At 39.4% G+C, this 15016-nt stretch overlaps 1 protein-coding gene across 4 annotated transcripts in view; it reads right to left on the reverse strand.

Moving 5' to 3' along the window:
* TEC (tec protein tyrosine kinase) overlaps window positions 1-15016 on the reverse strand; it is a 132575-nt gene that overhangs the window by 71654 nt on the left and 45905 nt on the right. For 3 of the 4 annotated variants that reach the window (XM_072774976.1, XM_072774975.1, XM_072774977.1), the window contains one exon: window positions 12037-12222. In XM_072774976.1, the coding sequence (XP_072631077.1) occupies window positions 12037-12174 (138 nt within the window). In that variant the 5' untranslated portion in view covers window positions 12175-12222. Of the gene's footprint in view, window positions 1-12036; window positions 12223-12318; window positions 12438-15016 lie in introns of those variants that run through there. The other variant, XM_072774978.1, reaches the window with a different exon arrangement.

Raw genomic sequence — 15016 nt, forward strand, 5'->3', positions numbered from 1 at the left:
GTGGTCAGTGGAGTTATGTTTAAGGAAGTCCCCCTTTGCGGTCAGTAGCACAATGTGGTTTAACAGATAGCACATTAGCCAGAAAGATAAGACATGTTGGTTCACCTACTCAAGTGGGATGTCGATTCAGAGAAGGCGACCTGACTTTGTCCCCCAGTTTCTTCACTTGTAAAATAAGTGGTGGGTAAATGGGTTGGTTATCTACAGATACACTTAATGGGGAGGCTACAGAGAACACAGCATTGCAAGCATGCATGCAAAACCCTTGTACTTTTGTGAAATCTACAGAAAAATGGAAAAACAGAAGGAAACCCTGAAATCCTGTATGTGTAACTACTCCATTTACACCTGGAAACCCAAGGGCAAGTGAAGTGAAAAGTCATAGGCCAAGGCAAACAATAGGTGGAGCAGAAGGATGAGAACTCCAGCTCCAAAGTAGAGCAGATACAGCATAAGAAAGTTGGTCAGGGGGCACCTGGGGGTGCTCAGCGGTTGAGCGCCTGCCTTAGGCTCAGGTCATGATCCTGAGGTCCCGGGATCGAGTCCCGCATCAGGCTCCCCACAGAGCCTGCTTCTCCCTCTGCATATGTCTCTGCCTCTTTCTGTGTCTCTCATAAATAAATAAATAAAATCTTAAAAAACAAAAAAGTCAGTCATTATGAGCCTATAAAAGTAGAGCTATCTCTTACCCAGACTGTAAGCTTAACAAAGCCAGAATCATGCATCTTTTAATTCCCCAGTCCCTAGCATACTATACATAGTAAATCTTTGTTGTACCACTAATGAATAAACTAAAACAAATAAGGTGAGTCCCACATAACAAACAAAAGTGTATGGACTTATGGCCTCTCTTCTGCCACAAAATATACAAATAAAAAACATATTAATATATATTTAAATAAATATATTTAATAAATATATAATTCTTTGATATATAAGTTCTGTAACTTATAAGTACACAATTCTATATATAATTTATAAATATACAATTATATATGTAACTTACATATCCCTCTAAAATAAGAAAAATTCAGGGGATCCCGGGGTGGCTCAGCAGTTGAGCGCCTGCCTTTGACCCAGGGTGTGATCCTAGAGACCCGAGATTGAGTCCCACATCGGGCTCCCAGCGTGGAGCCTGCTTCTCTCTTTGCCTGTGTCTCTGCCTCTCTCTCTCTCTCTTTCATAAATGAATTAAAAAAATCTTTAAAAAAATAAAAAATAAAAATAAAAAATAGATAAACTAAAATAAGAAAAATTCACATTACAATCTCATGAGCCAGGAATTATACCCATTCATGTTCCTTTTTTATGGCAAATAAAATTAAGGCACAGCTGTACCTATGTGGTTATGTGGAATCAAGATAGAATGGAAAAACATTTTCTCATACAACTAGGATAATGAGGGGGAGGGGATAATTTTTAATCTATTAAAAATCTTGAGAGATTTAAGTCTCTTACACATTTAATTTTATTTAGCAAGCAACTACATTCGGTACAATTTTTCATTTTAGGTGTTTAGTAGTGTGGAATCATGTAAGCATTATAGACAATTCTCTATGATTAAAAATTTTTAAAGTAAATGGCTTTAGTAATAAGACAATATCAATGTTTTTAACTATCTCAAGTAGCAATTATCAAACTTCAATATTTTATCTGAGAAGAACACTGTATTCACAAAACCTAAATGCCAACAATGGCAGGAGTTCTCCTATTAGTCAGAATTAATTGCTGAATAACACAGGTGTTTCTAAGCTCCCTTCTGCAGATAATCCTCTACAGGCACCTGACCAGCATCGACCAATGGCTAAGACTTAGCATGTCCTGAACAGCCCAGAAAACAACTCAACAAGCAGTTTCACTTTCTTAAATTGCTGGGTGATTTCTTCTGACAGTTGAGACTCTGGTTGTTTAAAATAATGTCCACATTTCCATTTGGGGGAGAGGATAACACTAATAAATACCAAATTAAGAAAGAAGTTTTGTTTCTACACTTAAATAATGCATCTCCTAACTAAAACAACAACAACAAAATTGCATGAGAAATAACTATCACAACGTCTCTAAAGATCTCTTTGCTCCTCAGAACACTAACGGACCACCACCATCATAATTATTGCCAACAAAGACTTTTTTGAGACCCCAATGGGTACAAGGCATTGTGTGATATGTTTCAATTATGAGGCAACAACCTTTGCCCTTGAGAAGATTATTATGTAGTTCATGAGGGGGGAAAAGGCTATAATAATAAAAATATAAAGAAATTTAACAATAATTTTAAAAGGGCAAGACACTTTCGACTGATGGGGGTGGTACTACAGTTACAGGGAAGAAAACTATTACGTGCAGCAAGAGCCTTTGCTCTTTCTCTGCAAAGGCAGAGAAGCGATCAGTATTTTTAAGCAAAGGTACCTGAAGAATCACTGGATAGTGTCTAGTCTGTGAATGACCATATTTTACCATCTGTGTAAGTGCTCTCACCTACTTGGGCAACCCAAACACATCCCTTCCCGAACTAAGGCAGTACAATCAGAGGCTAACTCAGGAACATTCAGATCCGGGTCTTGGTCCAGGCTTAGCAATCAGCTTACTGGGTGAACTCGAGCAGATCACTTCCTTAACCTCAGTTCTCACAAGTGAAAAATTTGAGGGTCATTCTTTAAAATACCTTCAAGCTCTAAAATTATATAATTATTACTAACAAACCAACTATCCCCTTGTATGGGCAACTGTTACAGAAATCTATATAGTTCTAGAACAGAGCAGTTCCACAAACATACCAAATCCCCTTCTACCCCATGGCCTTTGCACATGCTGCTCCCCCTGCATGGAATAGGCACTCCCTGGCCAACATTGCTCATACTCCAACCCTTGGCCAAGTAGAGGCCTCCAACCCTTCCCCAACCTCCGCCACCCCCTAAAATCTACATTTCTGCCACCTCCACACATATAATTTAATAATTTAATAATATAATTTAATAATCCACCTACAGCTTCCTCCACACATATAATTTATTTGGCCTCTTCTTTGTCCCTCAGGATAAGTGCCATCATACTTATCTTCATCAACAAACACTAGAAACTACTAATTACAGAAGTAGCTTCAAAGACTTCTAAGAATCCCCAGCCCAGTAGTTCATGATGCAACAGGGAAAAAATAAAACTCATATGTTACAAAATTCATGATGTCAAATATAGTTTTGTTTTGTTTTTTGTTTTTTTTCAAAAACTGCAACAAGTTTGACACACTTCCAATGAAGAGAAGTTTCTTTCAAGATAGGCAGGTGGGAAACCAGAGGTGAGAAGAAACACTATGTTTATTTCTTCAACAGTGATGCCATTTTCAAACATTCTGGGACTTGGTCTTTTCCCAACTGCCTTCAGTGCCTATGGCACAAGTCTTTTGAATACATTCAGTGGGAAAGTCGCTAAATAAAACTTTGAGGGAAATCTGATTTTTTGATATCACTAAAAAATGCTGAGAGCTAAGTCTTTCTTGAAAGATTTATTTATTTATTTTAAAGAGAGAGTGAGAGTGTGTGCACACGCGCACATGTCGGAGAGGGACAGGGAGAGACGGAGAGAATCTCCAGTAGACGCCACACTGAGCGCAGAACCAGATGCGGAGCTTGATCCCACGACCCCAAGATCATAACCTGAGACAAAACCAAGAGTTGGACACTTAACCAACTGTGCCCCTCAGGCACTCCGCTGAGAGCTAAGTCTTACGAATAAAATAAACTAGGTAATAGCCTATCTGAACAAAAATACTGATTTTCCTTATACTCTGTCTCAAATAATCAATGAATAAAATACGGTGAGGATAGCCAGATCCAAGAATGTTTTGCAAAATGTGAACTATTTTTATTATTTCTACTTTTAAGTAGCACAAGCACCAAACCTCTGATTAAACTCCTACTTCATTGACTAATAATTATTAATACTATACGGTCCTTCATAATATGCCTTATGTGCCTAACAACTGTTTTAAGATGGTGGAATAAAAACTTAAAACTGAAGGTGGGAGGAACATATGGAAACAAGAATAAGTCATTTTTACTCATCCTAATGGACCAGGCTAAAATAATCTCTTTGTCAGGAGGGGGATCTTCATCTCCTAATGATGACCATGAGAATGAGAGAAGAACAGACTATAACGGTGTTTAGATCTGATTTCATGTTTATGGACGTTCACACACAAAAAACCTGATTTCATGTTTATGGACGCTCACACATAATCACTGAGTATTTGTAAGATAGCTGGCATTCCATAGTATGTAACCAAAAAACAGCATTTCTTCTATACAACTCTTCTTGCACCACGGACATTTAAAAACTTTGTCTTGACCAACAAAATGCAATATGTAAACTGGGATTGGATCTTGAACTTGGCAAGGGGAGGAGGTTGAGAAATAGCTATGAAGTCATTAGTGGCATGATGAAGGAAATTTGACCACAGACTCTGGATTTGATCAAAGTGTTATATCAGTGTTAAAAGTCTTGACTTTGATCATCATACTGTGGTTATAAAAAAGAATGGCTGTGTTCCTAGACAAAACACAAAGACCCTTTCAGTGGTAAAAGGGGCAATGTCTACAACTTTCTCTCAAATGGTTCAGAAAACAACACACAAAGAGAAAGAGACCAAGGGAACGAGAGAGCAAATGGGGCAACTGAGATTCATGAATCTCAGTAAAGGATACTTGAGAATTCCTTGCACTATTCTTCCAATTTTTCTTTAAGTTGAAACTACAGCAAAATAAAAAGTTACCCAAACAATTTCACGAGTGGCATTTTCCCCCTCTTCTGTCTTAAATAAGTTTCAGGATGCGTGGGTGGCTCAGCGGTTGAGCATTTGCCGTCGGCTCAGGGCGTGATCCCGGAGTTATGGGATCGAGTCCTGCGTTGGTCTCCCTGAGAGGAGCCTGCTTCTCCCTCTGCCTGTGTCTCTGCCTCTCTCTCTCTCTCTCTCTCTCTCTCTGTCTCTCATTAATAAATAAATGAAATCTTAAAAAAAAAGTATTATATAAGTTTCCACTTCCTAGAGAAAAAAATAGTAACTTATGACATAAAAATAGATTAATTTGGCAAATTAAGGAGGTAAAGGACTTCAGACCTGCATCTTCCCCCTTTAACATGACTAATGATGAGGAAACTCAGATCCAAGTCAGTAGAATATAAAACAGATACAACCGAGAAGTAGGAGAAGAGACACAAGAAAGGAAACTGAGACACAAGACATGGAACTGCTACAACCTAATTTCAGAAACAAGGAAGCTCAACTGCCAATAAGAAAATGAGTTTTCATGGGATAACATAGCTGAGAATTTCCAAAGCCAAAAAAAAAAAAAAAAAAAAAAAAACCCTAGTACACTATTATATTGTCTGTGGAGTATTTAGAGCTATCCCATTTTTTACAAGCTGGTTGAACTACCTAGTAACCTCTAAGTCTGATGCAAATGCTTCCAATTGACCTGTAAAAGAAATGATTTTCCCCACTCCACACCCACTCCCCAGAATCCTAAAGAAATGCTAGAAGTCATACATGTTCAGATAGTCATTAGAAGGGCCCTGTAATGCTATGCTTCCCACTGGGAGGTCTACCTCGCTTAAGATAATAAATAACTAAAAAGGAAACATCACATCATCTCAGAACCTTAATAGGCTCTTATCTCTATATCACTAAGAGTCTCCAGGTTCCCAGGCTTGGTCAAGAGAACAACCCTATATGACCCAAAAGACAGAAATATGGGCGGTTGACCAGGGTATTCAAGGAACGTGTGTCATTGTAATTATATAACTCATTGCCTCTACCATCCTAACAGTTAACCTGTGTAAAAGATTAAAATTTCAATAATCTCATTACAAAGGGTACGTGAATAAAGCACGGGAAGCACCTGTGCATTATAGGAGAGCCTCAAATCCTGTCTCTTCTACATATGAGCAGTGTGACAACCTTTCTGGTTGATCATGACGTATGTTTAAGATAAACCTGTCCTGCCTGCTTCTAAAGGATGAGGCTTGCCCATTCCTCCTTTGATCCATCCAGCCATCCATCATGTACTTAGTAGTCAGCTCTACAGCTCTACACTAGATTCTCAGAAATACAAAGATGGAAAAGCTACTAGCCCTGCCCTCAAAGAGCTTCAAGTCCAATGGGAGACACAGATATGTAAATAAAGTCAGGTAACCAAGATGCCAACAACAAAAGTATGTACACACAGGGTGCAGAGAGCTGAGGTGGGCAGAAGGGATTCCCCCTTTGGTGAGAGGGATACAGGAAAGGCTTCAGAGAAGATAGGCACTGAGGTGAGTCAGAAAAGATGAGCATTTGCTAGGCACTCAACACATTTCTGATGGATAAAATAGATAATGGGATGGACAGATGGATCCTCACAGGCTGGTACAGAAATACATCACTCCAAGTACACTGAAAAATATTAACAAAGGTATATTGAGAAAGAGAAACTGTAGGTAGAAGACACAATAGGAGGTGGAGAATGGAAAGAGGGAAGACATGGAAAACTGGTATCAAGTACTCTGTTCTCCAAGCTAAGGAGTTTTTACTTGAATCTAGGAGATGAAAAGCTACAGGTTTTAAAAATCCCAATGATGGCTGCATAAATAAAATATTAAGGTCCAAGAGGAGAATCAAATAGGGAAGTAATCCAACAAGAGAATGGAGTTGGGAATGGCTATAAGGTTGTAGCTAAAGGAGGGTGAATTCATGGCAGTAGGTTAAAGATCAGATGTGTGTTGTGTTGAAATAGAAATGACAAAGGAGGAGTTGAGAGTGTAAAGAGATATATGGGTTGAAGAATATTATTTATAAAGTCCAATTAGATAGTGGCAGAGCCAGGACAAAAACCTTGCCTAGCAGTGATTTTCTTCAACCAAAAAGAAGTTTTTTTTTAAATTATAACCAAAAGTAGTAAATAAAAATATTCTCAGGGCACCTGGGTGGCTCAGTCGGTTAAGTATCTGACTCTTGATTTCAGCTCAGGTCATGACCTCAGTCATAAGATCAAGCCTCACATCAGGCTCCGCACTCAGTGTGGAGTCTGTTTGAGATTCTCGCTTTCCCTCTCCCTCTATCCCTCGTCCCACTCGCTCTAAACAAACAAATAAATCTTTTTTAAAAATTCTCAAAAGCTTTAAAATAAAGCTTATCTGTGTTACAGAGAAACCTAATAGATTTTTTTTCTTATTTTCCCCAGAGTATCACGGTTGTTTCAAAGATAGACTTTAAAAACATATCCCTGCAATTCACTAGTGAATGACCTTGTACAAGTTTTTAAATTTTCTAAGCCTTGGTGCATTCATTTTTTTTTAAGTGGGAGCACTGATAAGATGCTTGTTTTGGAGAATAAATGAAATAATGTATATAAAGTACTTAGCAACTGGTCTATATGTGATACTCAATAATTTGTGTCACTATTACTACTAATGTGCAGACAATGATCCTAAGAGACTGCTACCTGAGAAAGGCCTGCTTATCAAGTTGGCCCTTGACTGACATCTGGTAACCTGGACTTTGAGAGGGTCCTACTATTCCCAGCACTGATAAAAAGAGCTCAATGTGCCTATGCTGCTTGTACAAATAATATGGTTTATGCTGAACACCTATTTCCCTTCTGGAGTCTAGAATTTCAGCACATGATAGAGACAGGGTGCCTATGTGACCAGCCTCCAACAAAAACCTTGGATGCGGAGTCTCTAATGTGTCTCCCTGGTAGCCAACATTTTATAATTGTCACAATTCAATGCCAGAAGATCTCTGCACACCCTTTGACAACTCCACTGAGAAAAGACTCTTGCGAGGCTGTGCCTGGTTTCCTATAGATTTGCCCCATGTGCCTTTTTCATTTGCTAATTTAGCTCTATCTCCTCCCATAGTCACAAATTCTAGCCATAGCGACAACTATATGCCAAGTACTGTGAGTTCTGGTGAATTAGGGATCCCCAAGCCTTTCCCTGACAAAACCAGTCTCCCTACTCCTCAACTTTATGAATTATTTGCCAATTTCCATACTGGGGAAGTATTACAGACAACAAACCAATGAAATTAGTAGTACCAAAGTCCAATTATAAAAATTTCCTGGGGCACCTGGGTGGCTCAATGGTTGAGCGTCTGCCTTTGGCTCAGGTCGTGATCCTGGGTCCTGGGATCAAGTCCTGCATTGGACTCCCCTCAAGGAGCCTGTTTCTCCTTCTGCCTGTGTCTCTGCCTCTCTCTCTCTCTCATGAATAAATAAATAAAATCATTAAAAAATAAAATAAATTAAAAGTTCCCGATTTCTTAGCTAATGATAATTGATTTACACACCACTTGAATTTTTTTATTCCAAATCTCAACACCTAGAAATCTCTCCACCCCTTGTTTTCTCACCATTGTTTGTTTATTTTACCATTGTTTAATATACCTTTTTCCTGATTAAGCTCCAGCCCTGCTCTTCCCTGAATTCCATCTCAACTCCACATGGAGGTTCCCCTACCATGTCAGGGGGTCTAACCCATGTGTCATTTAGTTCCCTGGCCAGAGAATAAGATCACTTACAAAACCCCTAAACTTACTCATAATAACAGCTCTGGGTATTATGAGTAAGATCAAACAGCATTAATGCCAAGAAGATCTCTTATCGGTTCATTAAAAAATGCAGAAACACGAGCTAATTGAGGGCAGTAAGGGCAAGGAGAGAAAACCAAGAACAGCCCACAGCAGAAACACAACTTTGCCAATATCTGACTTGGAAGAAACAGCTTGGCTGAATTTCTCATCATTTAGCACAGAATTCCTTAGCATACTTTGAAAAGCACAATAAAATATATTTAATAGGAAGAAAAGCTTGTTGCCATCATGTTGGAGGAGCTGGGTTCAGAGAACCAGGGGAGCATGGATGTCTGAGTCACAGTATGATTAACTGAGAGTTTTCATAAAGCATTAATGGCACTTAATTGCCACGAAGACACTAGGAATCATAGTGACTAGATCAATCAAGAGCCTACCACTATTTTTCTTTTAAAAACAGAACCATGAACAACTAAAACATCTCTAGGGCTATTTATCCTCACCCCTGAATGACACCCAGGGGTTTTTTTTTGGGGGGGGGGAGTTAAGATTTTATTTATTTGACAGAGAGCGCACAAGCAGGGGGAGCAGCAGGCAGAGGGAGAGGGAGAAGCAAACTCCTCGCTGAGCAGAGAGCCTGCTGCAGGGCTCAATCTAGGGACTCCAAGATCATGACCTGAGCCAAAGGTGACACTTAACCGACTGAGCCCCCCAGGTGCCCCTCCCATGGTTTTTCTAATCTACCTCTAGTCTTACATGTTTCAAATACCTATGATTCTTACATGAGTTACCTACATCACAGCCCCTTTTGGGTCAGAGCTTCTAGGGCTGGGAAGATGGAAACCGGAACATTCGTCCATGGAGGATGAATGAGAAAGAAAGAAAGAGAAGACATTAACTGCAACCGGGAAGAAACACGACAATGGAGCACTAGGGGGCTTACCCAGAAGCCAGGCCAAGAGAGTTGTCATGCAGGAACTCAGCCCACTTTTGTCAGACTTTTATCTTTACAAAAATTTGAATACTTATCTTAAAATCCCTTACCTTTTTAATATGGACAATGATGGGCAGCCCAGGTGGCTCAGTGGGTTGGCGCCTGCCTTGGGCCTAGGGCATGATCCTGGAGACCCGGGATCAAGTCCCATGTCAGGCTCCCTGCATGGAGCCTGCTTCTCCCTCTGCCTGTGTCTCTGCCTCTCTCTCTGTCTCTCATGAATAAATAAAATAAAATCTTCTTAAAAAAAAAATATGGACAATGATTTGTTTTTAACTGTGAGAGGCAAACAAATCTGCAACCCCGTTTCAAGCTGAAAGTCCTAAATATATTAGTGACCTGAGAAAAAGTAATTCAGGCGGGATCATGGGATGAGAAAGGGTTAAAACAGGACTAGACTCCCTGGGCTAATCAGGTCAGAAAGGAGGTGGATCCTGATGCTAGGTGTCAGGAGCGGGGTATTGTGACAACTTCCTCCTCCTGTCCTTTCTGATTCTCTTAGTGGCTAAGGTTGCTCCCAGGCAAGACAGTGGGCCAGGTTCTGAAATAAAAAAAAAGGTTCCACTGTTCTCTTTATTCCACTTAATCTAAAACAATTAGGGCACTTTTAATTTCATATATTTACCATTTTCAAAGTGACCTAACAATTGAAACATCTCAAACGTATCAGTCCATATTTCTAAGCAGGTAATATTGGCTTCTGAGGTTTTTTGGTTAAGAAACTATTAGGCTTTACCACTTCCATAGTTATATTTCTATTCTTTTCTTAGACTTGGTACATTAAATTCAAATTATAACAAATAATTGTCATACAGTAAAAACATTATTTTCCCTGAAAATCTAAACTAGATTTTAAAATAATTTTATTTCTGTTCTTATATGAAACCCTTTTGGAACTCTGAATTTTTCAGATTTAATAAATGAAATATAGCACAAAGGGGCACCCGGGTGGCTCAGTGGTTGAGCATCTGCCTTTAGCTCAGGACGTGACCCCAAGGTCCTGGGATCGAGTCCCGCATAGGAATCCCCCTGGGGAGCCTGCTTCTCCCTCTGCCTGTGTCTCTGCCTCTCTCTGTGTCTCTCACAAATAAATAAATAAATAAAATCTTAAAAGAAAAAAAAAAGAAAAGAACTATAGCACATATACAATATACATATACTTCCAGTGGGGACTGGGATAGCCCCACATAAACAAACACATTAATATTTCTGCATACATACGTGCAAAAACACCCAAAAAGTCCCGGTGACTAGGATAAATTAAGACCAAAAATAGTTTTACAACTAAAAGAGTTTTTCCAAGTTTGTGTCTTCAGCATTTCAGGGATTTAGGAAGTTTCATAATTATATGAACCTACAGAATTCCACAAGTTGGAATGACAAGCCGCAGCAGAAATTAATTTCAGGACAACCAGAAAGAAGCAGATGCCATTCTCCCTGAAGTAGGAGAACATAAATACAGAGAAATCAGTGGGAGTTAAAACAAACAAACAAACAAAAAAACAAACAACAAAAAAGCAAATCATTTTCTGAGGAAGGCACTCTTAGGTTTAAAAAAAAAAAAAATCAGAATTAAATAAAACCAAAGAATAGGATCACCAAAAATCCGCTGTAACCAACTAGACAATAGCATGTGGTGAACGAGGACAACACATTCTCAGTCATTCCCTGGAATCCAAGAATATTTGTGGTAGGGAGGAGCATGGCTGGACTTGTGGTCCTAGATGCTGCACTCCCAAGATGTCAGGAGAAAAAAAAAGGTTGGCCAGAGGCAACTATACATTCACATGCCTCCTCTAGTGGTAAAACCAGAGGCTAAAACAACTAAAAAGCAAGGAGCTGAGTGACAACTTGCCCTCTCTATGCCACATGCTCACTGATTAGGCTTTCAGCAAGCCACTTCTCCTTCTCCCATAAAAGGTACTTTGCGGTAGCTGCTTATCACACACAAACACACACACACACACACACACACACACAAAGCAGTTCTGCTTTAGCTCAACCTCAGTAATGTGCTGGATCCACCTAATCACTAACCAGTTTTAAATAATTTCCACTTAATAATGAAGAACCGTTCATATAAAGTAATGGACACAGACACAGTGTATATGTACTAAAGAAGACTTTGATACCAAATACAGTCATTTATGGGAAGGAGCCATGTGTATACAATATATTTAATGAATTCCACGAGGATCTAAAACCAATACGGAAATCTGTATCCTTGAACAGATTAATTCAGTAGGCTGATATAAAATGTAGACCTATAACTACTAAACCGTAAAAAGAGACTTAGGAATAATTTCTCACCACACTCTAAGTTCTAAGCTTTATCATTCAGATCCAAATGATAACAAATTATTACCTTAACTTCTTTTACTTACAGCTTATTCCATAAGATTTGGGGGGAAGGGGGAGATATGATAAAATATTACCCACATAGAAAGCCGCAAAGTAAATTTTTATTGTCTCCTACCTCTGCTCGACCCTCATAGTAGGTTAACATGGACTTTGTTAGCACAAAAAGTCTCTCTTTGTAGTTTAAGGGCGATGTCTTCTTTTTCTGCTGTGACCTTTTAATAAGAATCTCTTCTAGAATAGTGTTAAAATTCATCTCGGTCTTCTGATCACTCTGTCTCCTGCCATTGAAGATCCCAGTATTCTAAAGTGAGAAAATAAACAGTTGAAATAAAATGCAACATCTTAATTTTCCAAAGCTGTTCTCATCCCAAATTACCAAACTAGAATTTACCCTCACCGCAGCTGGAGCTAGTGAATGTTAGTCTACGAACCAGGACTAAAACTGCCCAGGGCACAAAAGCTCAACCTCCTCTTCATCCCCAGGCTTATCCTGTTCTTCCATATCCAAGCATCTCACAAGAAAATCAAATCACGGATTGCCGTGATGATGAGTCACTCCTTTGTACCTTCCCAGCATCCCTTAGGTTTCTGGCACATTCTTCTGCTATCTGACTGCAAGGAAACAAGCATCTCGGATGAAAAAGTACATTTCATCACCTGCTCAGCTGATTTAGGCTGGTATTTAAATTCCCTCAGGATCCTGGTACACAAAACAGATGAGCACACAGACCCAGTGGACGTGTGAACACAGTGAATTTCCACAGTGGTGGATATGAGTCAATCTCCAGCTCTGATAAGAATGTAATCTTGATCAAACATCCTAGTTGCCAGAGCCATGAGAATGTTCTCTAGTGTCTACACCATGCTCCATAGTTCTCCTTCCTATGGCTCCTGTCTCAATCACAAGAGAAAAGGAAATCCACCTGGTCACAGCTAACCTACTCAGAGAAGAACCTATCTGGACAAGGTCCTCAGCCCTATATTTGGATCCCCACACGCCGATGAAGCCTTTTAAATTCAACAAAATTTAGGTATCTGAAAAACCCAAAAATACTCAGAAAAAATACATTAAGATTCTTATTTGGTAGAAATTGAATTGACAACAGCCTTTCTTTTCTTCCTTTCACCACACATTAGAGTCACTGTACATCAAACCATACAGGTAATAGGAGTCACGCGAAGAACACAAACACAGGTTTACCTGGGAGCACAGCCAGAGCCTTGACACCGAGTTAGCCACTAGAAATGCTACCATCTCCACATCCAACCTGATGCCTTGGAAGAACCCTGCAACTCCCTATTCCCAATCTCTCATATCCAGTCAGGACCCCCATTTCTATAAGATTACTTCACAACAGTTTAACCTCTGTAAGAAAGAACTTGATTATAATGAAAACTCTATACAACTGTTTACTATAATTGTTATTTTTTTTAATTCCACTACCTTTTTCCTAGCTCAGAGCATTATAGTCTGGACCACAGTAGCAGCTTTCCAACTGGTCTTTCTTTTCACAAGCTCTTGCCTCATTTTGTTCAAATGATTATACCCCTCATTCCCATTGGATCAATCTTCAAAGACACTGCTTGCACCATGCCAGTTCATTCACCAGAAATCCTCAGTGCCTCCTCAGAAGCCTCCCTACCACCTGTAGGATTAAGTTAAAATTCCCATACTGACACAGACAATCACAATCTGTCTACAACCTATCATCCAATCTTTTCTTCCACTGCTCTTCAAACAGTTCCACACCCAGTCAAAATAGTTGGCATGAAAAGTCCACTAGCTCAAAACTCACTTCCTCGATGAAGGGTTTCCTGATGACTCCAATTAATTAAATGCCTTCCAATTCATGCACCCATGATCTCTGTATCACTTATCATAGAGCTCATTATAGTCTTCCATATTCTACAGCAATTAATGTACAGTTTTTAACTTTCACCTAGATTTAAAGCTCCTAAGAAAATAGTTCTCAACCTTAAGTGCACATTAATATCACCTAGGGAGGGGCATCTGGGTGGCAGAGTCAATTAAGCATCCAACTCTTGGGATTCAGCAATTCGGTTCAGGTCATGATCTCAGGGTTGTGAGATTGAGCCCTGGGGTGGACTACACACTCAACACGGAGTCTGCTTAAGACTCTCTCTCCCTCTCTCTGTGCCCCGCCCTTGACCTCGAGCACACTCTCTCATTCTCTCAAATAAATAAATCTTAAATAAATAAATCACCTAAGGAGATGTTTTGAAATGTTCAGGCCCCACCCCAGATATTTTTATTCAATTGGCCTGGGGTGGGGCCCAGGATATTATGATTTAATGTACAGGTGGATAGGAGAGCCACTATCTTAAAGGAAGAGATTGGGCTCTCGAACTAACTATATATTTATAAAAAGCACTGTTTGTATTTATGGTAGCCTCTCAGTAAGCAGCTGGATAATGGACCAAGGAAGCCATCATTATTCTAAGAAGTCATAGAAAAGCTCTTGCTTCAGAGAAAAGCTGTGTTCTTTTGCATCTCAGTTGATCCTCCTTATTCTAAATTAAAATTTTAGTACTCTTTTTTTTTTTTTTTTCTGAGACACTGGTTGACATGTAAATACCACTTCAGAAATCACCTTTTCATCTTTGTACAACACATTTTTAATGCAGGTTGAAAACGACAATTCAAAGAATGGATTGTAAGCGAAAAGCAGGCTATGCCCTGGAAAACAGGCCATATGCAGACATGTAGTTCCTAGGCCAGCGAGTAATACCAGAGTTACCAAATAGAAGGTAGATTTTTGGAAGGCAGTCATAGGGTGTGGTTCATCTGGAGTTTTAGAAGCAAAAGATCTCAACATCCAGGAGCAGGAGAAAATACATCATGTTAAATGCATTGAAAAAAAAAAAAAAAGCCCCTTATCTGACTTATAGGAGATATTAGTAGTCTTACAAAGAACACAGTTTGAGTTGAAATAAGTGTTAGCCATCATCTAGCTTACTCATTTTGCAAATTAAGAAGCTGAGGTTTAGAAAAGTTTAGCAACTTGCCCAAAGTCACACAAACCAAGACTAAAAGAAAAGTCTGGGCAGCCCGGGTGGCTCAGCAGTTTAGCACC

The sequence above is a fragment of the Canis lupus genome, chromosome 14 (genome assembly GCF_048164855.1).
Source record: "Canis lupus baileyi chromosome 14, mCanLup2.hap1, whole genome shotgun sequence".
Taxonomy (NCBI): domain Eukaryota; kingdom Metazoa; phylum Chordata; class Mammalia; order Carnivora; family Canidae; genus Canis; species Canis lupus.